The sequence below is a fragment of the Macrotis lagotis genome, chromosome 1 (genome assembly GCF_037893015.1).
Source record: "Macrotis lagotis isolate mMagLag1 chromosome 1, bilby.v1.9.chrom.fasta, whole genome shotgun sequence".
NCBI lineage: Eukaryota > Metazoa > Chordata > Mammalia > Peramelemorphia > Peramelidae > Macrotis > Macrotis lagotis.
The window spans coordinates 608081733-608109599 of record NC_133658.1 but is presented as its reverse complement, the minus strand read 5'-3'; the positions used below and the strand labels follow the sequence as shown (position 1 = coordinate 608109599).

The following is a 27867-nucleotide window of genomic DNA, read 5'->3' as shown; positions in this document are numbered from 1 at the left end:
CTGCAAAATAATAAGAAATTTAGACCAGTCCTCAGAGATCATCTAGTTCAGGGTTATCCAAAATGAGGTCCACAAGGCAATTTTCACGCTGGTGTACCTATAGGTTTACTAAATGCTTTAGTAAATGAAACTGAGCTACTGCAGAGCTCTACTAAAATGGCAAATCAAAATATTGTCTATTATTTCAATAAAAACTCTTAGAAGTAAAGTTGGAAAGTCCTGATCTAAACCAACTCCCTTTATTTTAAAGAAAAGGAAACTAAGGCCCAGAGAGGCTAAGCAGCTTACCCAAAGTCATACAGATCATAAAATGTCAGAGCGGAATTTACTCAGATCATCTGGCTTCAAATTCTTCAAATCCATACTGCCAAGGATAACTTCTTCAATAAGTCTTGGCAACTTGTCAGGCATAGAGTGTAAGGGAGAGGGAAGAGCTAAAATGATTTGGAAATTTTAAGCCTGGACTACTACAAAAAATATTTGTTGAATAAGCAACCTGAGCTGAGGAGAAAAGAGACAATTAACCTAAAAATCTTTTCCCATGTTAACCATGCAACTTGGCATCCCATTCTTAAGCCTGACCTAGAGGAAACAAGGAGAGATAAAGAATATTTAAGTCCCACAAGTAGTTTTATTACCAGGTAGGTGTGCAATTCCTCAAAAGGACATTCATCAAATTTTGCTGCACTATTTATGTAAAAATCAAACTCTGAGGTCAATGTTATTTTTTTGAAAAAGGCACTGTAAAGTCTAGGGAAGTTTCTAAGCAAGTAATTAGAGTTGGATATCAATCAATTACTAATTCATCTATAATTTTTAAGTCCTGGTCTCCTGGACTAGCTTATTTATAAAGTTTTCAATTAGAGCTCATCCTCCTAAAAGAGAAACTAAGAAACTAACATCGGATAAGGAAAAAAGTTTTAGAACTGTCAGGACTTCACAAAATACAACTTTCTCATTTAATATAATAGATCTGGAAACTGATACCCCTCAAGACAGAATGGCCTGTTCACAATCAAGGCCAGTTAAGGGCACAACAATGACTAGAATCCAGGTCTTTGGGCTGCTGGGTTTAACTAAGCTATTTTTATACTATCCTTGATCCTCCGAAGTCTTTAAGGACCAGCAAAACAAGAAGCTTCTTTTCTTGCTGGGCTGATCAAAGGCAACACAAACATTATTCAACACAACTTCATCTCAGAGAGTCTAGGCAATTTGCTTCAAATCACAGATCATAAAATATCAAAGGCAGAATTCCACTCATATCCTGTGAATTCAAATTCATGCTGCCATCTACCATATTCTCAAAAAAACCACTGTGCCCTAGTATCTATTATCTCAACCTTCTAGTCTTCTTGTTAAGAAAAAAAAGAGAGAGAAAAAATGAAAACAAATCAATCTTCTACTCTATAGTTGCTTCCCTTCTCTTTCACTGTCAGGTTCTCTTCAGTTCTAACTCTTGGTTTGCAAGTTACATAGAGGGGAAAGAAACAAACACAGTTAATATAAACATAGGTATATTGCAAACCCTGAAAGCGCACTGTACTTTCACTCCAAAGAACACTTCAGCTCCAAAAGATAATTCTGCATAAGAGGAATGAATGATGATGAAAGATTTCAGCAACCTGCTACATTCACCACTCCATGATTATCATGAAATGGAAAAAGAACCGAGGAGAGCTAGGCTGAAGTCCTGACTGGCTCCACTACTTAATAATCATTTGTGTCTCCAACAGGGATGTAAACTCCTTCAACAGTTTTGTGTTTGCATTCCCAGTCTAGCAGAGTGCCAGGCTCAAAGTAAGTGCTTAATAAATTCTTGTGAGATTGACTTGTTCACAAGCAGTGGCTTAAGCTTCCCTCAGTCAGTTTTCTCACCTGTAAAATGCTGATAAAATTACAATACATAATTCACAGGGTGTTGTGTATGACATGCTATGTAAACTTTGAAGAACTATATAAATGAGTTCTCATTCTGATTTTCATTAACTTCAAAATTCAATTAAGCACAATTACTGCTAAGGTAAGATAATCACTATGACAAGACAGCCAAATTACCCTGCTCCTTGTAACCCAAAACAACCTTATACATATTTTACTGTTGTGAATATTTGCCCAGTTCTGTCTTTCCCCCACCTAAAAACCCTCTTTCAGACACTTGATATTCTTCCTTTGCACTCCCTCTGCACAGTTATTCCTTTGCACCCCCTCCCAAAATTCTCATCATATACTGCCTGAAGTGTTGAGTACTGAGGGTAGTACAAATATTCTAATGAATTCCCAAACTTAGAACAACACTGCCAAATGAATACATGATTTATGTTTGCAATGTTAGACATGTGTCAGCCTCCAGTTCTAATTTTTATTTCATCTAGATTGAGTTAGCTCTTGAATGACTGATAAAAGTGAGTTTCTACCCTCTACTTCATATTCAAGGTCAATTATTTTATCAGAAAAGAAAATTGGATATGTTTGGCATTGTTTACTTTTTGACAAACAGGTATTGACTAATACTAAAGATTATAGTCCCTAAGTAGTATCAAACAAAATGTAAAGTTAGTGGTTCTGAAATCTTCCTAAGTATATAATTTGGATGCTAGAAACCCAATCTCCAATTCTTTCTTCATTTAACCTTCTTAAATTTAACTTTACTATTTAAAAATCAAAAGAACAATGATAAATGGATACACATTTGAAGCACTGCCAAAAGATCAAATTTTCAATCTTCAAAGAAATATCAGAAACCTCTCCCACTTCCTACTTCTCCAATAGCCTTTATCATTTATAAAAATAAGTGACACTGGTGAAGAAACACTCCTCACTTTTCATGATCTCTCCCCACACCTATTTCCACAATCACTTCCAATTTTAATGTCGGGGTTGCTTGTGCACTTGAGATGCTGCACGGTGTAATGAGTCAAATACTAGACTAGGAATTAGGAAACTCTGGATTTAAATCCTAGCTGGATTGATCCCAGCTGTTGAGAAGCAAATAAGATTTATAGCATGGTTTGCAATACTTAAAAAAGTACTAGATAAATTCTCCTACTCCTCTCCCTTTTCCTCCTCTTCCTATCATTATTATCAACATCTCTCTTAGAAGCTAAGAATGTCGAATAAATTGCTTTTATATGATACTTGCTATAGGAGAAACTTGACTATCAAGCAATTTGAATTATGTTCTACATAAATAAAATGTTCAGGAAGGTGGAGGGTGTAGATCAAATGCAAGAAGTATAAAGTCAATATCATGTGCCTTGTTATTCTTCCCTAAAACTAGTATTAAAATGAACTCCCACTGAATATCAATTCCAGTTTAAAAAGTCATAACCTTTTTTTGTAAAAACTTTAACTTTCCCACTCAGTATTTCCCTCCCTTAAATTCCAAGAAACACCAAAAATGCAAATTCCATATAGAGGTATAAAAGAACATGACCAAGTTGTATCAACTAATCTGATAAACCAATAATAAGCATATGCATAAGAAGAAACATGAAAACACAAACATTCCCTTTTTGGAGGGAGGGGGTAGGGTCAAGGCAATGGGGTTAAGTGATTTGCCCAAGATTACACAGTTAAGAATTAAGTGTCTTTTACAGGTGTGGAGCCAAGATGGCGACAGGAGAGGCCCTTCTATTAGTTGCTCTGGAGAAAACTTCTGAACTATGGACTCTAACTACATTTTTGGGAGACAGAACCCACAGAGACACCCAGTGAGGCAGTTCTCCAACCCAAGGTAACCTGGAAAAGAGCAGAAAGGCTCAGCTCCATGGGGTCAGAGGGGTGGCCCACCAGAGTGAAGGAACTTCAGCCTCCCAAAAGGCAGCCCCAGGGTACTAGGAGCCATGGCTCACAGTAGTGGGGGCAGTTTCTTGACCTACACCCCAGGGAGCACCAAACACAACTTGGGGGGAACAGAGGGGGTACCTCTACCAGAGCGTGCACATGAAGCCCAGCCCTCAGGGCACATAGCCAGCAGCCTGGCCACAGCAACCCAGATCCAGGAACCAGAAGCAGGAAGAGCCAGTAAGCAGGAGCCCCCGGAGCCTAGGGAGGGGAGTGAAGAGAGACTGCCGAGCTCTATCCTCTGTCCCTGAAACAGGACTCTGGGGTTCTGACCACATTCAGATCCTGATCACAGTCTAGACCCCCCCATAGAACAGCTGCCCCCCCCACCTCAACCCCGTGGCACAGGGGGGCATATGGTCATTCACAGACCAGGAGGGAGGACAGAGCCTCACACACTGAGATCCTTGTGGGGGTGTCCCAAAAGCTCAGGAAGCACCCCAAAACCAGGCTCAGGCTAGGAAAATGAGCAAGCGGAGAAAAAAGAGGAACACCATTGAGAAATATTTTGCCTGTGAGCCCAAGAAGGCTCAAAACACTCAATCTGAAGATAAGGAAGTACAAGCTCCTGCATCTAAAGACTCCAAGAAAAACAGAAATTGGACTCAGGTTATGACGGAGCTCAAAAAAGACTTTGAAAATCAAATGAGGGAGTTGGAAGAAAAACTGGGAAAAGAAAGGAGAGAGATGCAGGAAAAACATGAAAATGAAGTCAGCAGCTTAGTCAAGGAAATCCAAAAAAATGCTGAAGAAAATAGCATGCTAAAAACCAGCTTAGGTCAAATGGATAGAACAGTTCAAAAAGTTATTGAGGAGAAGAATGCTTTAAAAAGCAAAATTGGCCAGATGGAAAAAGAGATAAGAAAACTCTCTGAGGAGAACAAATCCTTCAGACAAAGAATAGAATTCAGGGAGATGGATGAATTTAACAGAAATCAGGAATCAATACTTCAAAACAAAAAAATGAAAAATTAGAAGAAAATGTGAAATATCTCATTGAAAAAACAACTGATATGGAAAACAGACTTAGGAAAGATAATTTAAAAATTATTGGAATACCTGAAAGTCATGATCAGGAAAAAAGCCTTGACATCTTTTTCAAAGAATTACTACAGGAAAATTGCCCTGATATTCTAGAAGCAGAGGGCAAAATAGAAATGGAGAGAATCCACCAATCCCCCGGAGAAAGAGATCCCAAAAAACCAACCCCTAGGAATATTATAGCCAAGTTCCAGAACTCCCAAGTCAAAGAGAAAATATTACAAGCAGCCAGGACACAGTTCAAATATCATGGAGCTGCAGTCAGGATTACACAGGACTTAGCAGCAACTACACTGGAAGCTCATAGGGCTTGGAATACAATATACCGGAAGGCAAAAGAGCTTAGAATGCAGCCAAGAATGAACTACCCAGCAAGGCTGAATGTCCTCTTCCAGGGAAAAAGATGGACTTTCAATGAACCAGGGGAATTTCAAATGTTCCTTTTGGAATGGCCAGAGCTGAACAGAAGGTTTGATCTTCAGATACAGGACTCAGGTGAAGCATGGAGATTGGAGGAGAGGGGGGAAATATGAGGGACTTAATGATGATGAACTGCATGTATTCCTGCATAGAAAAATGACGCTGATAATACTCATATGAACCTTCTCAGTTAATAGAGCAGGTAGAGAGAGCTTTTATAGTTGAAGCACAGGAGAAAGCTGAATTCGAAGATAAAATATGGTGTAAAAATGGAGTCAATAGGAAAAAAAAAGGAAAATGGAATGGGAGAAAGAAAAAGGAGAGGGGGAATAGTCCAAGATATTTCACATAAGATTTTTTTTTTTATTACAATGAGCTATTGCAATGATATGGAAGGGGGGAGGCAAGGGGGAATAAGGGAAACTTTGCTCTCATCAGAGATGGCTAGGAGAGAAAACAGCAAATATACTCAATGGGATATAGACATCTGAACTAAGAAAGAGGGGGGAGCGGGGGGAAGGGGTGGGGATGTGAGTGAATAAAGGAGGAGAGGATGGACCATGGGGGGAGAGTGGCCGGATATAACACATTTTCTTTCTTACTTCTTGCAAGGGGCTGGGAATGGAAGGCCTGCCCAGGACCATAAGGCCAGGTGGATTCTGGGACTAAGAGGTGGTATGGGGGCTCAGGGCTTCTTGGCCCCAGGACCAGGGATCTGTCTGCTGTGCCACTCAGCTACCCTACAGCAGAGTCATAGTGAAAGGAGAGAGAAAATGGAGTACATGGTAGTGGAGAAATATGAAAGGAGGGAGTTGCGATCAGCAATGGCAACGGTGGAAAAATATGGAAATAACTTTTGTGATGGACTTATCATAAAGAATGAGATCCACCCATGACACAGTTGTTGGTGTTAGAACAAAGACTCAAGCACATTTTTTGTTATGATTCTTTGGGGGAGGGTGCAGGGTAAGTAGGGCTGGATGGCCTGCCTGGGGCCACACAGCAGGGTGATCTTTGGGTGTCTGGGGCCGGATTTGGACCCAGGTGCTCCTGGCTCAAGGGCCAATGCTCTGTCTGTTACCCAGCCACCCCTACTATTATTACTATTTTATTTTATTTTGGGTCTTTTTTTCTCTTTTTTTTTTTTGGTTTTTGCAGGGCAGTGGGGATCAGGTGGCTTGCATGTCACACGGCTGGGTGGAGGCTGGATGTGGACTTGGGTGCTCGTGGCTCCAGGGCTGTTGCTTCGTCCATTGCGCCACCTGGCCATACCTACAATTATTACTATTATTATTTTTTTATTTTAATTTTTTTCCTTTCCCCTTTACTTTTTTTGTCCAAACAAGTCTATCTATATTCATGGGGGAGGAGGAGGGGTATTTTGTTTACTTGTAAACAAGAATATTTTATTAATGTAAAAAAAAATTTGTACAAAATGAGAATAAAAAATAAATAAATAAAATGAATGAATGAATGAATGAAGAAAGAAAGAAAGAAAGAAAGGAAGGAAGGAAGGAAGGAAGGAAGGAAGGAAGGAAGGAAGGAAGGAAGGAAGGAAGGAAGAAAGAAAGAAAGAAAGAAAGAAAGAAAGAAAGAAAGAAAGAAAGAAAGAAAGAAAGAAAGAAAGAAAGGAAGAAAGGAAGAAAGAAAGAAAGAAAAGAAAACATTACAAGCAGCCATAAGAACACAATTTAAATATCATGGAGCTGCAGTCAGGATCACACAGGACTTAGCAGCAACTACATTAAAAGCTCGTAAGGCTTGGAATATGATATTCCGGAAGGCAAAAGAGCTAAGAATGCAACCAAGAATCAACCACCCAGAAAAACTGAACATCCTCTTCCAGGGAAAAAAATGGACTTTCAATGAAGCAGGGGAATTTCAAATGTTCCTCTTGGAATGGCCAGAGCTGAACAGAAGGTTTGATCTTCAAATACAGGACTCAGGTGAAGCACAGAGAGTGGAGAAGAGGAAAATGTGAGGGACTTAATGATGATGAACTACATGTATTCCTGCATAGAAAAATGATACTGATAATACTCATATGAACCCTCTCATTTAATAGAGCAGGTAGAAGGAGCTTTTATAGATGAAGCACAGGAGAAAGTTGAATTTGAAGATATAATGTGGTGTAAAAATGGAGTCAAAAGATAAAAGGGAAATGTAATGGGAGAAAGAAAATGGACAGGAGGAATAGGCTAAGATATTTCATATAAGATTTTTCTTTATTACAACGATATGGAAGGGGGGAAGGCAAGGGGGAATGAGGGAATCTTTGCTCTCATCAGAGGTGGCTAGGAGAGGAAACAGCATAATACTCAATGGGGTATAGACATCTGGAGTAAGAAGGAGAGAAGGGGAACGGGGTGGGGGGGATGAGAGTGATAGAGGAGAGGACAGACCATGGGGGGAGAATGGTCAGATATAATGCATTTTCTTTTTTTATTTCTTGCAAGGGGCTGGGATTGGATGGCCTGTCCGGGACCATAGGACCAGGTGGACGCTGGGTAAGGAGTGGTATGTGGGTTCAGGGCCTCTTGGCCCCCGGGCTGGGGATCTGTCTGCTGTGCCACTCAACTACCCTACAGCAGAGACAGAGTGAAAGGAGAGAGAAAATATAGTTCATGGTAGAAGAGAAGTATGAATGGAGGGAGTTGCAATCAGCAATGGCAACAGTAGAAAAATATGGAAGTAACTTTGCTTAGCCTAAAGAATGTGATCCATCTGCGACACAGCTGGTGGTGTTGGAACACCGACTGAAGCACATTTATTATTATTATTATTATTATTATTATTATTGTTGTTGTTGTTGTTGTTGTTCTTGTTCTTGTTGTTATTATTATTATTATTTTCTGCAGGGTAAATGGGGCTGGGTGGCTTTCCTGGGGCCGCACAACTGGGTGACTGTTGGGTGTTTGAGGCCGGATTTGGACTTGGGTGCTCCTGGCTCAAGGGCCAGTGATCTGTCTGCCACCCAGCCGCCCCTACTGTTATCATAACTATTTTATTTTATTTTGGGTCTTTTTTTTTTTTTTTTTGGTTTTTGTAGGGCAATGGGGTTGGGGTGGCTTGCATGGGGTCACACAGTTGGGTGATTGTTGGGTGTCTGGGGCCAGATTTGGGCTCGGATGCTCCTGGCTCCAGGGCCAGTGCTCCATCCACTGCACCACCTGGCCATACCTACAATTATTATTATCATTTTTTTAATTTTAATTTTTTCCTCTCCCCTTTACCTTATTGCTTTATGAGGGTCTATATTCTCTTGGGGGGAGGGTATTATGTTTACTCTTAAACAAGAATATTTTAGTAATGTATAAAAAAAATTATTTGTTCAAAATAAGAATAAATAAATATATAAATAAAAATATTTTTAGAAAAGAATTAAGTGTCTTGAGGCAGGATTTGAACCCAGGGCGTGGTGCTCTATCCACCTAGTGCCACCCCTCTGGGCTCTTGTTCTATGGCCTCATTACTTTTCTTTCTGTATCCTCTTTCTTTGTTGATTTTTCTTATTTGCATGGATCCAATTATGCAGATAATTCTTAAATCTACTCATATAATCCTGATCTCTCTCTCGTTTGTCAGTCTCACATCTCCAAAAACCTCTTGGCTATTTCCAGCAGACTCTTTCATCAATATCTCAAACTTACACTTTATAATTTTCTCCCTTAAACTTATACCTGCCTCAGGTTTTCAACTCTCTCTGCCCATGTTACCATCATCCTCCTTTTCACTGAGGTTATTTACCCAGGAGCTTGGTTCAAACAATTCTCTACAATGACTCAAGAAGTTTCCTCACATGTTAAAAGGGTTTTTGCTACCATAATCTTCTCAAGGGTAGCCTTTGCTCAATTACATTTTCAACAACTCCTTTCTCCTGGTAAGATAGCATCTGTATTATCACCAGCAGGTAAATCTTCAATTAATTTTTTTAAATTATTTTTTTAACTTTATTTATTTGAGGCAATGGAGTTAAGTGACTTGCCCAAGGTCACATGGCTGGGCAATTGTTAAGTATCTGAGTTCACATTTGAAATCAAGTCCTCCTGACTCCAGGGTGGGTGCTCTATCCACTGCACCACCTAGTTGCCCCCAACTAATTTTTAATTAATGAAAAGGATAATTAAATTACTTGTATAAATGCTATTACAAAGATATATTATGCATAAAGTTTATTAATAACAAACAACATACTTGCTCAAATAGTCACCACACACACAAAAAAAGTTGAGAATGGGCATGTGATTGCTTCTCACAAGTGATAACTCCAAGGACAAAAGTTCTGGATCTCTTAAATCAGCTAAAATATGACCTTATCTATTACAGACACAGTAAATATGGAGACATCATACAGATAATATACCTCAACAGTCATCACACTTTCTTTTCTACTCACCATTTGAAGACTGTATCATGTTACCAGATCTTTGGACGTCATCAAATTTTGTAAAAATTACATTTAACCTGTTTAAAATTAAAAGAGAAAAAAAATGTGGAATCACTTATACTTTGTTAAAATAGAAATGAATCATCAATAAATGCAATCACAAACTAACATAAAATGAGTGAGGCAAATCATTCTAAAAAGAAAAAAGTTTCTTGAATGACTTAACTTCTGTCCTAAGGATAGTGATGAAGGTTATTAATATGTGCTAATATATTACAATGGATTTCCTCTAAATAGTATTTACTAATTCTAACAAAAATAATTCATGTAACCTGCTAAAAGACTTCCACAGGGTAAAAAGAAACCTCCCAATATTTATGTTAACATTAAGTTTTTTAAAAACAAAAATCTCATCAGTTAGTCATTTTAAAAGCTCAACAATTAAATGTGAAAGAAAAGGGTTTGTAAAAGCACACCCCAAAGAAAAAACCATAAGAAAAAGTATTTTAATAAAGTAAAAAACCTAATGAATGGGAATATGAGTTGTATTTGAGATTTAAAAGCAAAGCACTCACATTCAATGCCCACCCAAAGAATTCATATATTTGACACCCATTGTAATCATTTAATTCAGCACTTTCAGAGTTTAACTCTGAAACTCTAACTTTTCTTGTAATGGCCACTAACTTCATTCTTTTTTCCACACCTTTACTGGAAGAACTTTAGGGGCAAGGTTCATACCAAGACTTCATTTCTATGTCCCAACATTTTCTAGTACCTCCTACAGAGCAAGCCCTCATTAGTTACTCATTAAATATGAAAGAGGAGAAAAGCACTGCATGTGAGAAGCAGATTGCCTTTGTCATAGTTTGGGCAAAAAAAGTCATTCGCTATCTATGGCATCAATTTTCATTAAAAATATGGATTAATAAGCTTCTACTGTGCATAAAGAAAGTGGAGATATACGAAGAACAAAAACAAAATCCTAGTTTCAAGAAGCTAACATGGGGATTGGGGGGGGGGCAGGAGGGGAGGAAAACAGAGAAAAATATGTAAAAAAAAAAGCAGCAAAGCTACAGCCTAGTTTATAAAGTCAGGTCCTGGCTTTAATTCCCACCTCTGCCACTTGCTACCTGAATGACCTTGGACAAATCACTTGCTTTCCAGAGCTACAGTTTTCTCATCTGTAAAATGAAGAAGTTGGAATAGATTGATTCAGAAGTTGTTTCCAGTCCTAGATATCTATGATCCATGTGAATTATGATAGGGTAATTTGAGAAGAAAGTATTAACTGGGGGTTGGGGGGGAGTAATAGAGAAATCAAAATAATAATATTAAGGTTTATGAACCTCAGTGAAAAGGATGGGGTACCATCAACAGAAATAGGGAAACCTGAGGCAGGTATAAGATTAGGGGAGAAGATTACAAATTTAAGTTTGAGGTATTGGTGGAAAGTCTGCTGGAAAAAGCCAAAAGGCTTTTGGAGATGTGAGATTGAAAACAGGTGAGATCAGGACTATACTAATAGATTTAGGAACTATCTGCATAATTGAATCCATGGAAACAAGAAAAGTCATCAAAGGAAGAGGATGCAGAGAGAAAAGTGATAAGACCAAAGAAGAAGGACCCTGAGGTACACTCCTCCCTATATGGTTCCAGAAAGGAAGAAAAACCAGATAAACGGAGAAAACAATCAGATGGGAAAATAATCAAGATTCTTGATTGACAAATCAAAAAAGGGTAGAATAAGGAACCTGGATAAACTAGGTGACATCTACAGTTTCCAACACTATAAAATTCATTAATTCCAACAATGACATGTGAGTTTAATTTCAGACATGTACTTCACTGATTCCAAAATGTTTTTAACTAAATGTACATGAATCTTTTTTTTCCTCCCAGCACCTACTCTCTCAAAACACAAACTAATAGCAAAGCCCAAACAAGGATTGAAGGAATTATACAATAATAATAATAACCCAGAACAAAAATCAACTGCTAGAAGACTCCCTTTCAACTTTGTAAGACTAGCCCTTCAGACATGAGAGCTTGCCAAGCCCTTTCCAGGTCCACTCAATCACCTTTGGTGTCCACTTTCATCCAACTTGTGACTCCAAGAGGCTATGGCATATGCATGATCACACCTCAGTAAACCATATAAACAGATGAACTAAACCAGATAGAAGGTAACCAACCTTAAACCTGTCAATTAGTTAAGGTCAGGGATAGGGAACCTTTTTTCTGCCAAGGGTCATTTGGATATTCATAACATCATTTGCATGCTATAATTGATCAAATATTTAATCAATTCACCCCTAAAAAAAAAAGTTCCTTGTTGGGGCAGAATCAGGGAGGGTACTGAGTTAGAGGATAAGGGAAATAGGGTAAGGTTATGTAGAAGGGTGTGTAGGGAGGGAGATATAGAAGGGCATGTAAAAGGGATTCTTGAAAGAGCAGTAAGATAACGAATAAGAGGACAAGGTGGCGAATAGAAATTAAGTAGAGGAGTAAGGAGGGGGCTGTTGCTTGGAAATGTTATAAAAATGAGAGATATATACAAACCAGATATGGCTATCCAAAAATATGTATCTGTGTATCTATGTGAATATGTGTATGTGTGTGTATATATGTATGAATGTATGTGTGTAGGTACATAATTATATGGGTCTGTATAAAAAGATGCATACGCTAATACCACTGCTAGGTCTATATCATAATGATATTTAAAAAAAAGGAAAAGGAACCATTTGTACAAAAATATTTATCAAAGTTCTTTTTGTAGTAGCTAAAAATTGAAAATCGAAAGGATGCCTATTAATTGGGGAATGGCTAAACAGCTGTGGTAAATGACTGTAATGGAATATTATTGTACTGTAAATAAATAACAAGCAAGATGATTTCAAAAAAGATAGACTTACATGAACTGATTCATAGTAAACAAAACCAGAACATTGTACACAGTAACAGTAATATTGCTCGATAAAAAACTGTGGATGATTTAGCTATTTTCAACAATACAATGATCCAAGATAATCTCAAAAGATATATTACGAAAAATGCTATTCCCTTCCAGAGAACTGCTATTGATTGAATACAGATAAAGCAAACTATTTTTCCTTTTTTCCATTTTTTTCTTTTACTAGAATCTTCTTGTACAAAATGACTAATATGGAAATATTTTACATAATTCTACATGTATAACCTCTATCTGATCACTTTACCTTCTTAGGGAGAGAAACTGAGGGGGAGGAGGTTAGATAGAATTTGGAAATAAAAATGAAATATAACTTTTTAAAATTGAAAAAAATAGAAGCATGTGCTAATATTAAATGACAACTCCACACTTTAAATATAAGCCCTATATACAATGAATTCTTGACTATGAGCATATGACTGCATCCCAAAAAGTTTTGGATCAATCAGGAGAAAATCAGTAAGATGAGAAGGGAAAGTACTTAATATATAGTATTAATTTGAAATTATAAAATGAATGAAAAACCACTTCCTGAGTGATTACTAAGTGTAGGAAATGTAAACTATTCTAAAGGAGCTTACATATAATTGAAAAGTGCCATTCTGAGAAAATGCTGTAAGTCTGAATGGTATGGGAGAAAGACAATTCCAATTGGGAACTGGAGGGGCCTGGATCATGACCTTTAGAAAAAGCTAGCAACAGCTCTGAATTCTTTTGTGCAAGGAAAGAAATTGGGAATGGAAGGTAAAGGACAGAAGTAACTGTCTAGGATAAAAGAGGAATGGAATTGACAGGAAATTGGGGAGGGATGAGAAAAGAGGCCTGGACTCTGAGATCTGTACAAACTAGCAAAGGTAGAGCCATCTGTAGCACTTGCCAGGAAGAGCTTTAACAATTATTATCACATTACTATATAATTGTGATTGTATCCTATGCTGAACTCTATAACGGTAGGAATCGTATTTTAATTATCTTTATACTTCCCAAAATGCCTAGGAAGGTTGTGTTGAACTTTGGTTTCGATTTTCTTGGCAAAGATAATGGATAGTTTCCTTCCCCAGATCATTTTACAGATGATGAATTGGGAGGAAAGGGTTAAGTAGCATACATGCCCAAGGTCACAAAGCTATTAAGAGTCTGAGGCTGGATTTGAACTCAGAAGGATGAGTTTTCCTGATTCAAAACCCTAGCACTCTGTCCACTGTACAAAGGTTTTTTGTACACACTACTTTAAATGGTTGTTGAAAGAATAAGGGACTAACAAGAGTGATTCAATCTGTTTCCTTATGCCCAGCTGCACAATTTATTTTCAACAAATACATTTTGTTAGTCACTAGTTGTAAACTGTCTTTTAAGAAGAAATACCAAGACAGGTTAGCAAGACATTTTTTTTAAAAATGCAAAAGCTGCTCAAAAAGAAAATTGACAAAGTTAATTATTCATGCTTTACAACATATCATACAATGTTTGTGGACATATGATAACAACAAAAAGTCTATCTGTTAAAACTTGAGTGAATCAAACCTAGTCACAAATAGCTGCTTGTCTAAGTAACAGGTTGTCTTCATTCCTAAATCTTCCCAAACCAGTTTATAAATGTTGTCAACTGAACATAGCATTTCCATGAATTTAGGTTTGAAGTAACTTCCTAAAATAACTTCTGATTTAAAAAAGAATCACAACATGCACCTTGCTGGGGAATCATCATCTGCCCAAGAGAGTCATCCCTGAAGAGTCCACTAAGCCATAGCTGTTAGAGCAGCTCAGCTCTACTTTCTGACACTGTCACACATTTTAACATTGGAATAGGCACAAAATTACTAAACACTGCATAATGCATTACAAATTAACTCTATATACTTAAGTTTTTTTGAAATTCCTCTATATCAAAAGTTCTTTTTAATAAATATCTATATAAATTTGTCTGGTTCACTGATGGTTAATTAGTCCACATTCTAAGCCACTCATATTCCACGTGGGAGACCACAATTCAGAGAAAGGTTTTGGTAAATTTTCTCCTATCTTAATCTCACACATTTGGCTAAACTCAACTAATCCTTCTGAAGCTAACTAGAGATTGAGGCATTCTAACCAAAGGCAGGCCATTTAAATCCTTCCTTCTACCTCCTCTAAAGTAAAGCTGATTGATCTATGGATAAGTCACACATTCTTAAAATTCACCCATTTGTGAAATGGGATTATTGCCAACTATCCCTATATTTCACTGAAATTTTATCAAAATTACTGACTGAATCCTATTATAGATTTTAATACTAAACAGAAAACATCTCTATATAAAAATATTTAAGGGTCATAAAATACCAAACAATTAAATAATGTAGATTTTCTTACAATATATTCTGCTTGTTATAACAATGTACTTCAACCATATCCAGAATGACTCAGTTTCATCATAAAAAGTCCGTAACTGAAATGAAATAGACCAAACTGAGAATGAGTAAGATTCCCAAATTACTTTGTATGCACTTGGTATGTATTTTGTATTAACTTTATGTATGTTTCCTCCTGGATGATCTGAGGGCAAGGGGCTGTTGTTCTTTGTTTCTGTCATTGTATCATGAATGCCTAATACATGGGATTATAATAGGCACTTAAGTGACTACTGAGTCAATGATAAGTGACCAAAGAGCAGATCTCAAAACAGAAAATGACCTCTACAGTACTCTTTTGATCACAGAACCATAGAATGAGTGGCAAGAGTCCTTAAAACACTCTCATCAAACCCCTTCAAATTTGATAGAAAATAAAACTGAGGCTGGGGGGGGGGGGGGTACCTAAGGTCATCCTGGGAAGTGGGAGGACCAAGATTCAAACCCAGAACACTTCCTATTTCATCTTGCCTATAGGCAACAGAATGACATAATCATGTATGACCTCTCCACACACACACAAATGTCAGATCAAACCTATTAAATAGGAATAGTCAAACAACTGGACATACATAAAACACAATCCTATGACATTACGTCATAAACCATTTTTGTTGTTTTTGGCAAACACTTAGCCAAGTCCCTAACTGCATATGACATAATTTAATGTGTTGTACCAAAAGAATTGTGAAAACAGTCTGAGAAAATTAGCACTTTTCTCCATCAGTGTCATTTTAGATGTATTTGCACCTTTGACTCTGTATTGTAGTTGTAGTTCAGATGTAGACTTAAAATGGGCCCTCTAAAGTAGGAATGGGAAACAAGAGACAAGAATAAATTTGTCATCAGGTCCAACAATAATCAGAGGCTTCAAGATGGGTCCCCCCAGAAGGGTTCATAGCATTGTGCTGATGCTACAGAGAGGTGACTGCTCTGAAGAAGTTCACAGTTAGGTTGAGGAAACAATACAAGACAGTAAGACATGGGTGCTCAACGAATGCTATAGATAGGGTAAAGGTAAAGGCTGAAGCAAAATTATGTTTCAGCAAAAGTAAAAAAAATCAGGAATAGCGATCCAGATCAACAATTCCCAGCTCTATGATCTTGGGAAAGTCACTTAACCCCATTGCCTTGCAAAAAAAAAAAAAAAGGAAGGAAGGAAATTAAAGAAGACAGCAAAACTGTAATAGTGGAGGACCTCAACCTCCCTCTCACAGAATTAGATAAATCTAAACACAAAATAAATGACAATAAATGCTATGGAAGTGGTTTCAATATTTGCTCAGATTTTCTAGTCAGAAGTTGCTAAACTAGCATGTTCATTCCACCCCCCCACAACTCCCACTCCATAAAATTTATATTTTTTCTACCTCAGCAACAGAATTCTACCTTCAATAGTCCCATTAAATAAAGTCATCGGGTTCAGTCGTCATAGAAAAGAAATGTATTCCAGTGCAAATTTTTTTAATAAATGCAGAATGACATGATCATTATTTCTCTGAAGATTAAATGTTGCAAAGTGGCTGTTCAACTTCTCTCACAGAATTAAGCTACCAGAATTAAATCTTGGATTAGACAAAATTATAATATATTTCCTTCAATTCTCATCTTAGAAACACAAATTATGTTTCCTCTTCTCTCATGAAGAGTTATAGGCTCTGGGGGGAAAATTGTAAAACTCAAAATAAATCTTTCTTTAAAAAAAAAAAGTTGTAGGGGGTAGCTAGGTGGCACAGTGGATAGAGCACTGACCCTGGTATCAGGAGTACCTGAGTTAAATCCAGCCTCAGACACTTAATAATTACCTAGCTGTGTGGCCTTGGGCAAGCCACTTAACCTTAAAACTAAAAATAAAAGTTATAGGCTCCCCTAATAAATCTCCCTCTCCAATGATGCAGGATAAAAATAAGAAGTGAACAAAGCTTCTATCCTTGGGTAAATTTGGTATTTCACAGATTTTTTAGTTCTTACGTAGCCTCATGATTTTTTATATTGTTGATTTTTTTAAATAAGATTGGAAAACTACGATGTTTTCCTTAGAAAGTAATTGAAAAATCATGCAAAGATCTAAAAACTGTTCTAAAAATACAGGAGTTCAATCAAATCTAAGATTAAGGAGACTGTCTTTTCACTATTTTAAAATGATTTCATAAAAGAACAATAATCAGGTGGCGCAGTGGATAAAGCACTGGCTCTGGAGTCAGGAGTACCTAGGTTCAAATCCGGTCTCAGACACTTAATAATTACCTAGCTGTGTGGCCTTGGGCAAGCCACTTAACCCCATTTGCCTTGCAAAAACCTAAAAAAAGAACAATATTCTCAAATATATACAAAAGAAAATACTGCAAAATAAAGATACTGAGAAATACAAAAAATAAAGTAAAGGAGCTATTTACTAGTATCAGAAAAGATGAAGAGAATGATATAAAAGGGAAAGCACTAAGTGGGTACAAATAAAGAAGGAAAATTAAAGCCTCCCTCAAATCATTTCAAATTGGAAAATTCCTTTCCTGATGATTTATCAAAAGCATTTTTCCCTACCTTCAAACTCACTTTGTTGTCTCATCCCTCATTATCCAGCAGGCCCAAATAACAGTCAGGAAAATGTGAAAAACCAAACTGAAAAATCTACTGTGCTCACACAACAACAAAAAATTCTAATATGATGCATCAGAATTCCAGAATATTCAAATACTCACATTGGCCACTCACAGCCAAATGTAACAGAAACTTAAGTTCTAAAACAATGTCACATACTATTTGGGCTCATACTCAATGAAGTAATGGACCAGAATCTAAGGCCCTGGGAAACCTCTCTCAATATCAAGGACAACAACAACAACAGTTCTTCCATTAGCTTGAAGGTTTTGAGAGAAAGCAGAACTCATTTCTACAAGGGAACTGATCTGGAATTAGAGGACCCAATATAGGCATCCTCAACTCTGCTACCTACTATTTATGTTAGCTTGGGCAAGTCCCTTAATCTGTCTGAATTCCTGTTTCTTCATTTTTTTTATGTGAAAAAGTCAAGTTAAAAAGCTATGTTCCAATGTCAATGAAATATGAAGAAAATACCAGTAACATTTCAAGGGACTTAGGGATTTTACCTATCGATACACACATAATAGTTTTTCTTGTATTTTTGTTTGAAATAATATCATGAACTCTGAAAATTATTCTGTAAATTGGGATGCTAAAAAAAAAAGAGTTCTTGGGATTTAAGGGCATCAAGTCAAAAGTATATACTAGTAGAGGTTCTTACTGGAGAGTCCAGTGATCCTCTCTCAGCACATCTGCTTGAGGAACATCAATGGTAATAACAAGCTAAGGATTAATCATGATGTAGAGGAAAAAGAACTGAGGAACTGGTTTTAAATCCTGGCTCTGTCACCTACTACTTGTGTGACCTGGGGTAACTTTTGGACCTCAGTTTCAAACTCTATAAAATGGACTATAGAACTTCTACAATTCACTTCAACTCTCCATACATGACTATTGCTGCTATACTCAAATTCTCTCTACTAATGTCATATTATTTTTTGACAAAGGATATGGAAGAAAGAAAGGGAAAAGGTTGGATGGCCAAAACTAGATAGAAGAATATTGTTTCCTGTTAAACAGGAAAGCAGGATTGTTCTAGGCTCAGTTCTATTCCCAACTAGCCATGTGGTGTGTAGGAAGATCCCTAAGCCTTTTTTGAGTCTTAGTTTCCTAGACCATAAAGAGAAGTTGAATGAAGTCTTTAAAGTCTTTGATAGCTCTAAGAGTCTTTCTCATTTTGCCCTGACTTCCCTCATAGCAAGTTGGAGCTATGCAAAATTACTTGAGATTTGATAGATGCTATAATTTTCTTCATAGCAAGAACTTATATAAAATTCATAATTTTTATAACCTCTAGGTCTAAAATCCAAAATATTTTTGTGAAGAATCTGACAACATGGAAATCATCACTATTAAATCAATGAATCAATTAACATTTATTAAGTATCTATTGTAAGCCAAAGACTAGGTACCATGGTTATAAAAAAGAGGCTCTTGTGCTATACATAATAGCATTGGTGGAATTGAATTTCATCTGCCAGGATTCCAGAAAAGTCTACTTAATAGAACTTTTCCAGAATTAAACATTTTAAGCAATTAACAAGAATTTATTAAGCATTTTACCAGGAGCTGAGGTTAATGAGATAAAATGAAATATTCTTTGCCCTTAAAGAGTTAATATTCTTTTAAAGGACATGTACATCAATGAAAATATACAAAATAAAAACAAGTTAAATTGAGAAAAGAAGTGCAGTCAGAAGCGCAGCTAAGTGCAATCAGGAAAGACCATGTAAAAAGCATGTATCCGAGTAGATAGTATCTGAGCAGAATTTAAAAGGAAAAAAAAGGATTTTAAGAGTTGGAAGTGAAGAAGGAGGACATTCCAAGGCATGCATAAGAGCTAATGCAAAGCTGTAGAGGATCATGTGTGAAGAACCAGAAGAAGGTCAGTTGAGCTTGATCAAAGAGCTGGAAAAAGGAGCAATGGGGAAAGGTGGAAGTGGGGAGAGGCAGAGGAAGTTAGAAAGTAGGCTGAGAATAGGTTCTCAAGGGCTTTAAAAACCAAACAGAAAAGTTTATATTTGATCCTGGAGACAAAGGGGAACCATTGAAGGTTACTGAGTAGGAGAATGACATAGTCAGACATGCAAATTAGGGGAGAAAATTTGGCTGTTGCCTGTAGGATAGTTTAGAGAAGGCAGAAACTTAAGTCCAGCTGTCCAACAGGAGATTGCTGTAATACCCAGCAATAGGGTTTCAACTAGGTGGGAGAGAAGCAGACTAGTTCAAGAAAAGTTATGTAGATAGAAAAAAATGCTAATTTTATCCTGAATTTACTTCTAAAAATCCTATAAGAAGAAAAGTTAACTGGAAGAAAAGTATGGGGGAAAGCACTAAAAATAGAAGTGTAAACTCACCGAGACTGTGGTAATCCTTTTTTACTGAGATCTGCCCTCACACGTTCTCCTACATGTCTGTAAATTTCCACTAAGCTGTTTATTGCTGAGTCTCGAACCTACACACAAAAGAAGATATCTTAAACATTTATTTGTGACTTTATAACATTTGTTTAAAAAAAATAGATCACAAACCATCCCATCTTTTTAAGTAAGTCATATTTAACCAGAAACAAGCTCATAACTACATTTACCTAAACAGAATAATCTACTATTCACTTAATTTTGAAGACATTAATGTGACTAAAGAAATAATTCAGGTATCTATCACTGAGGTTTTCCATGTGAAGGGACACACTCCCTATATTTATGGTATTTCTATTCTTTGAGGAGTTGATTAAGAATATTAATTAAATAGTTCATAATAATTTAATAAATTAAATTAAATAAAACAAATTAATTAAATGCAATATAACAACTCTTTAAATTTTAATATATGAAATTGTGAAGCAACGTAATGTTATGCCCAAAAGATGTAAATTTTATTAGCATAAATAGATGTTATGTGGGAACTCCCTCTATTAATATAGTTTGTAGTCTGTACATGACTGAGTGCATAGAGAGTTTTAAATGACTTGTCCAGGGTCAAAAAGCAAGTTAAAGTTATGAACTAATCTTCCAGACCCTGAGTTCAGTACTCTGTCCACTTCACTAATACTAAGAACAATTAAGAGAGGAGACTTGTGGTCTAGTTACAGTTCAGCATCTAACTAGTTCTGCCCACTCTAGACCACTTTCCTCAACTGAAAAATGAGAAAGGAGATCTGAATATCATGGGGTCACTTAGACTAAACGATAAACACAGGTCTGAATAATCTCCAAAGTGCTGTCCCCATAAAATTCTTATGTTGGCACAAGAGATTATGTTAGCATAAGAGGTTCTGAGTCACAGAATAAAAAGAAAGCCTGATATCAGTCTATTTATGTATATAAATATTTAAGGAAATGCCACATATAGAACAAAAGTCTAAGCAATGAAATATAATAAATAAAGCAAAGTTTATAGGAAGAAAGTAATAGACTTTAAGAGGATTCAGCAAGGAAGAGAAGAAACCTGAACAATGCAATAAGGATTAGAACAATATTTCAATAATTCTGAAGTTGCAAATCACTTACTTATTTTTAGTGTTGTTAAGAATGTAATACATCATGTGATAAATCTTTTTCATGTGAATGAAGACTATAGCTCCTTAAATTATTAGCTTCATTTCACTAATGATCACACTGGGATGATAATAACAAAAGTTAAAAACCCTTGGTTTAAAAAGACGATTAAATACTTTTCTTATTTATTCTGCATAGAATTTCACAAGAAATGCCCAAAGTCTAGTACACCTATTGTATAATTTAAAAATCACTAATGAAAGTACTCATCTATAAACATAACTTGTTGAGGTCAAAAATTCCCTGTGTCTGGTGCTCCTTTGCTGTAGTACAACTGTTGTCATTACTCAGACTTAGATGATGCAAAGTAAGAGGAGGAACACCACAACTGTTAAAACACATTAGCTATAACTTCATAACATGAGAAGTTAAGATAGGTTGAGGGGAGGGGATAGACAACTAAAAATAGAAAGAAAGAGAACTTTGGACAAATCTGTAAGGAAAGAGTACAAAAAAGATTTGTTTTTTAATCAGGTTCAATCTTAAATATTAATAGTCTTATCTTAGATTACGATCCTTGTCTTGTAGATGCAGCAAATTAACAAATATTTATAAAGCATTTCCTGCTTTTGTTATTTCACCCTGAACTATGGTAGAGCATTTCAAGATTGTATTATTGGTCAGCCACGATCAGTCCCACTATAACTTCTTTGGTAACAAAGCACAAGAACCAAGTAATTAACCAACCAACTATGAATCAATCACTTTATCAAGGACTGTGGGATACAAAGAAAGACAAAAAGTAATCCTTGTCCTCAAAGAGCTCATAATTTAATAGGTAAGATAATATATAAACAAAAGAGAAAAAAACATTATGTGCATGAATGAATCATTGAATTATTAACTTTAAAGATTGCAACCAGATCTACTGAATTTCCTTCAAGACAGTCTGTTAGTAAAATAATCATACTTCAAAAGTATATGAAATCATCACATGAAACATCTAATTTTGAAAAAAACACCTCATCAGAACAGTTGAACTAAAATTGTACATTACTGCAATGGACATATTCTACTATTGTTTAGGAACACTAATATCAGAGTTATCTTCTCTATTGGGTTCTATTACTTACATGCAATCTTAGGCAAGTTGCTTATTTTCTCTGGGTTCAATTTCAATAAAATGAGGGAACTGAATCAGATGTTCTCTGAGATCCCTTCTTGGTTTAAAATCTAAAATTGAATTTTCCTATTATAAAATGAAGGACAAATGCTTCAAAAAGGTCTACAATGATGGAACTTTGAGAGAATAAACGTGATAGAACTACCTTGACTTATAATATATATACTCAAAAGAGGTTTTATTGGAGGCATTCTCCCAGAAGCTAAGTCGTGCCACCAATAGTTCCATGTCCAGGATGATATGTAAAGTACTACTGGGACATAATAGAAAGAATCCTGGCCGGGAAATCAGGAAGGCTCAGCTCTATTCCAACATCCTCCAGTAAATCCCTATGTGCCCCTGGAAAGTGACTGCTGGTTCTAGAACTCAAGTTTCCTTACCTGTAAGATACAGAGTTATACTAGATTTCTAAAATTCCATTCAGTTCTAGAGTCAGAATCACTGTTAAGAAAAACAGAAAACCTGAGTAGAGAAAAGTACCTTTACCGAATTTTGGCTTTTGATTTCAAAACTGGTAACCTAAGCACCTAAAAAGACAGAAACTATTAGAGTTCCCAGACATTTTCCTCAGGCAATCAAAAACGTTAAGAGACTTTTGCAACTTCTTAGCACCACTCTGCTTTGGCAACATCATTTATATTTAGCAATGTTCCACATCTGGATAAAGATCAGACTGAAATCTTATAAAAGAATTTTACTAATGGCTATTTTAAATGAATCAGAAAACAGGAAAGTGTCTTCTGACACTTCTTCAGCTCCCCACATTAATGGATGAACAAATTGACTTCAGGGTTTAATATAAGGTTTTTAAAATAAGAATGGCATTTCTCAATCACCTACCAGCAGCTCCAATTGTTTGGAGTCACTCAGTTCTCAAAGAAAGTACTACACTAAACAAACATTATCTAAATCAGATTCTAGATCAAGTTATAAAATATTTATTGAAGTTTTTCCATCAAGCCTCAAATTTTGTCATAAGCAAAATGTTAATAGTAATTGTGACTCATTTCTTCATGAGATTTTTGCATGAAAACAGATAACCTATAGAAAAGCTGTTTTTAAGAGTTTCTGTGCAATAAAATTTCAAGGTATTACCATTTTATACATACTGCTAACAAGTATTAGTTTTAGCTATAAAGAAAATATACATATAAAATGTTTCAGTATATATATATATATATATATATATTTAAACTGTAGAGATTTTATCTCTTGATCCTGAAAAGATGAATAACATAAGGAAATATAAACTTATAATTATAAATATGAAAAAATAAATTCAAAGTAAGTATTTTCATGTTTTAAAAAGGGAAGATAATGCTCATTAAGTTTAATTAGGAAGCATGAAAACCTTCATTACTTAATTACAAATTCATTAAACATACTTGATAAAAAGGTGAAATAAAATTTTTTCAAATACTCTGAAGAAATAGGTAATGTGTTTTACCTTCAACTCAGTCATTTAAGGCTTTAATAACACAGATCCTGACCTCTGGGGCATATTCTAAAGAAAAGAATCAGAACCAAAAATGGAATTTTCTAATTGATAGCTTCAAACTAACTTTTAAAAGTTACAAAACAGAAAAGCTTACTTCTGATAGACCTTCTAATTCTTAACAGTTAATTAAATTCAAATCACATTTTGAAAATTTTGTTTAGCACTGTACATTTAGAAAGAAGTATTCTAGGGGGTGGCTAGGTGGCACAGTGGATAAAGCACCGACCCTGGAGTCAGGAGGACCTGGGTTCAAATCCAGTCTCAGACACTTAATAATCACCTAGCCGTATGGCCTTGGGCAAGCCACTTAACCCCATTGCCTTGCAAAAACCTTAAAAAAAAAAAAAAGTATTCTATCTTGATCCTGAAAGAAATTAGGCTATGACCCCTACATAACAACCTTTTGCCAAGATATATTAATATCCACTTCTTGTTTCCATTACTCTTTTTTCTTTGCATATAAGACTTATCACATCCTGGGAGTTATAACTGATGCTGAACTGATGAATATTTTCAGAGAAAACTCAATGTACCAAGGAACTTTTTAAAAATCTGAACTGATGATGAAAAAAGTTTAAAGGTTATTAAGTCTATTAAGTTCTCATTTCTACACTTCAACGCTAAACCCCCATGCCCCTCCATCTTTCACAATTTTCACTGGGGAAAAAAATGCTTCATATTTTAATGTCCTACGCTCTATTCCTATGACTTCCCAAACCAAAAATTCTTCTCTTGCCAATATCCTAAGTGTTGCCTCCCTCATTGGACTATAAGTTCTTCAAACACAAAGAATATCTGACTTTTCTATGTTCATCTCTAGTTGACTAGCACAGTTGTACTTTAAGCCCTTAATAATTGCTTATTCATTCATTCGGTTCTGAGAGAATTAACTGAAAGAAAACATCATAGTGAGAGTGAGTACAAGACTTGAAGTACAGAAGATGAGCAAGTAAATCGTTGAACAGAGAAATAGAGAGAGAAAGAAGGAAAGGAAAAATAAAGGAGAAAGAAGAAAAGGTCTTTAAAGCCTGAGTGTTAAGGTCACTGGTACAATCACTGGGCATTTCTTCCTGCTTGTCTCCTTATTAAATTTCTACTGTACCAAACAAAAGAAGTCTAAAATATGACAGGGTTAACAATCAGGAAAACTTGGGTTTAAATACCTTCTTGAGAAAAGTTGGGGGTGGGGTGGGGAGACAGACAAGTAGAGGATCAGGAAGGGGAGAGGGAGGGGGAGGGAAGAGAGGAAAAAGGAAAAAATAAGAGTCTGAGAAGGATCACAGGTGCAGAACTGGAAAGAACCTTGGAAATCATCTAATCATCAGATCACTGGATTAAAGAATTAGTTAACTTTAAAAGTAGCTAATCTAGCTCCCTTGTCTTATAGAGAATGCTGCAACCTAAAGTTTGACTGACTTACCCAAAAGACTACAGAAAGAAAAGGAAGGAGCAAGAAAAGGAAGAGAGGGAATATATAAATTGGACAAGTCAATGTCAGAGGGAAAAAAAGCTCACATAGAGAAAATTGTACTGAGATATTACTCCAGAGAAACTAAACTTTACACTGGTTTAACTGGGCTGCAGGTTTTAATCAGTTCAAAAACTTGTCAGAAAATTATTCATTCTTTTTTGTCCATAAATGTTCAGAATTAATAAGCTGACAGAAATAATCATCCAACAAAGAAACAATTTTTCTAAGGGTTGAGAAACTAAGAACAGAGTGATACTATCATTCTGCTGGCTGGATGAAATTTGGCCAAGGACTGAGATCCCCATGGCTATACCTGGTACACTACACTCTGAGCACCTCATAAATGCTACTGATTAAACTATCAGAACAGTGGACAGGACAAGGAAGAGAGTTCACATAAATCCTATCAAGTACAGTCAGGATATCAAAATTATGTAAAATTATTTCTAAGACAGATTAAGTTTTTTCCCCAGGTTTCTTCATGATATACTTACCTGGCCATTTGGATCTCCAAGTAAATTACATATATGTGGCACAATCTTACTTAGTGTTAAAGTATGGGCTCCAGAGCTGAAACCAAAAGCAAACATTAGTGTGGGCAATGAGATGGGTTGGAACCCACCCCCTCCTTCCCCTCTTGTCTTCATTAATATTCATCCTTTTAGATACAGCTCTAGCCCTTAGAGCTATACATTAAGTCTTTTTTTAAGTACATAACAACTTTCATAGAATTTAACACGGCACTTAATACTTATTACTTAAGTGCTTTCCTTTTTATAAGGCCTAATCATCTATCTAGCATTATTACTTTCAGGAAGGCAAGGTATTTTATAATCCTTTTAATGAGCTTACAGGAAATACAATACAAGGTCCAGAGATTTTGCATGTACTTATTGAATATATAAATGAAAGCATTTCTTTAAAACTCACCATGTTCTACAAAGAAGGATGAATTAGGTTCAAACTTACGCATTCAGTGTTGCAATAAGGCAGAGACAAACACCTTCCCTGGTGCGGAAATTCTTGTGTTTGAACCCTCCTAACATTCTGTCCCATACATACTGCAAAAGACATGGAAAGTTGGAAAGAATCAGAGGGAATTTGACATTTTTTTTAATCTTAACTTACAGTTCAAAAGATAACTCTCAGCAAACAACAGATAACCAGAGAATGTGCCATTGTGTTGGTAACAATTTCTTTCTTTCTTCCTTTTTTTTTTAAATGGGGGACTATGGGGCAATGGGTTTAAGTGACTTGCCCATGGTCAGTCAGTATCAAGTGTCTGGAAACAAATTTGAATTCAGGTTCTCCTGACTCTAGGGTCAATGCTCTATTCACTAAGCTACCTAGCTAACCCAACAAATTATTTTCAAGGCTCAGGTAACCTCCTTTAATTCTCTTAATACCCTCATAACACTGAGTAAAAATCCTGCTGTACTTTCCCATAGTTGTATAGATTAACTAATTATTCTTTTTTAATTTTATTTATTTAAGGGAAAGGGGCTAAGTGACTTACCCAAGGTCACACAGCTTGGCAATTATTAAGTATCTGAGGCCGGATTTGAACTCAGGTCCTCCTGACTCCAAGGTCAGTGCTATCCACTTGCCACCTGCCCATTAACCAAAGGTTATAAAAACCTTCCAACAAAAAAAATGTCCTCATGTGTTAACTCTATTCACTATTCAAATGGTATACTTTATACCTCATTAATATTGCTTTAGATACCTTAACTGAAATGGGAAACAAAAAGGAGAAGGCAAAGCAATGGCCTAATAAATGTATTTCTAATGCACTAGATTTTCAAAAAGAAAAGTATATTTTTTCCATGGTCTTCCATGCCTGGTAGGCAGCAAGGAAACTTTGCCTAATCATACCTGAGGGTTGGCAGCTTGTTCCATCATCTTCAACAGCAGGGTCTGGTCTTGCTCTCTCACTGAATCTTTAGCATCACCCAACCTGTCGATTAGACTGGGTAGCACTAAAAGCAAAATGAAAATCAATCCAATCAAAAGATGTTTTATAGATCATGGCCAACTAATTAAATTCATTTAATTCCAAGTACCTGTTGTGTCCAGCCAGCACACTGTTTAAGGCTAGATGACATCAAAGATAAAAAAAAACCTCACTTTATTAGAACTCATACTATCACCACTCCTTGTAAAACTTAAGGTTCCCCCAAAGTATTAGCCATTTCTAATATTAATTTTTAAAATGTTTATCAAGTCCTTTCCTTATCATAATGGTGAGAACTGGGTAACACAATTATTCTCCCCTGTGAGGCAGGGTGGAACAATGGGTAAGAGCTGTCCTCTGGACCAAGAAGTTCCATCTCTAACATACTATATACATACATATAATGTGGCCAAGGACACACTGTTAGGGCCTGTTAACCTGTCAGGGCCACCACACAACTCTTAACACTGTAAATCAGAGAGAAGACACAATCTTCTTTGCAGAAGGGGAAAAGAGCTGCTAACATCAATGACCTCATTAGTACAGTCTCAGTTACATTTTTCCAGATTAGGAAACCGTCTTTCAGAGAAAGGAAGGAACTG

At 36.1% G+C, this 27867-nt stretch overlaps 1 protein-coding gene and 1 long non-coding RNA gene across 7 annotated transcripts in view; one reads left to right on the top strand and one right to left on the bottom strand.

Annotated features, from left to right (window-relative positions):
- The window catches only part of CLASP1 (cytoplasmic linker associated protein 1), a 379426-nt gene that overhangs the window by 226503 nt on the left and 125056 nt on the right, over window positions 1–27867 (bottom strand). For all 5 annotated transcript variants that reach the window (XM_074214965.1, XM_074214964.1, XM_074214967.1 and 2 more), the window contains exons 4-8: window positions 27187–27290; window positions 26281–26372; window positions 25806–25881; window positions 20017–20114; window positions 9704–9771 (exon numbers count right to left, since the gene is read on the bottom strand). In XM_074214965.1, the coding sequence (XP_074071066.1) occupies window positions 9704–9771; window positions 20017–20114; window positions 25806–25881; window positions 26281–26372; window positions 27187–27290 (438 nt within the window). The remainder of the gene's footprint in view (window positions 1–9703; window positions 9772–20016; window positions 20115–25805; window positions 25882–26280; window positions 26373–27186; window positions 27291–27867) is intronic.
- Window positions 1687–9872, top strand: LOC141507375 (uncharacterized). Of its 2 annotated transcripts, XR_012474126.1 has the most exons (4): window positions 1687–1800; window positions 3600–3736; window positions 7764–7814; window positions 9634–9872. It is a non-coding gene; the product is annotated as an uncharacterized LOC141507375 (long non-coding RNA). The 2 variants fall into 2 exon arrangements; XR_012474125.1 differs by lacking the exon at window positions 9634–9872 and having other exon boundaries at window positions 7764–8550.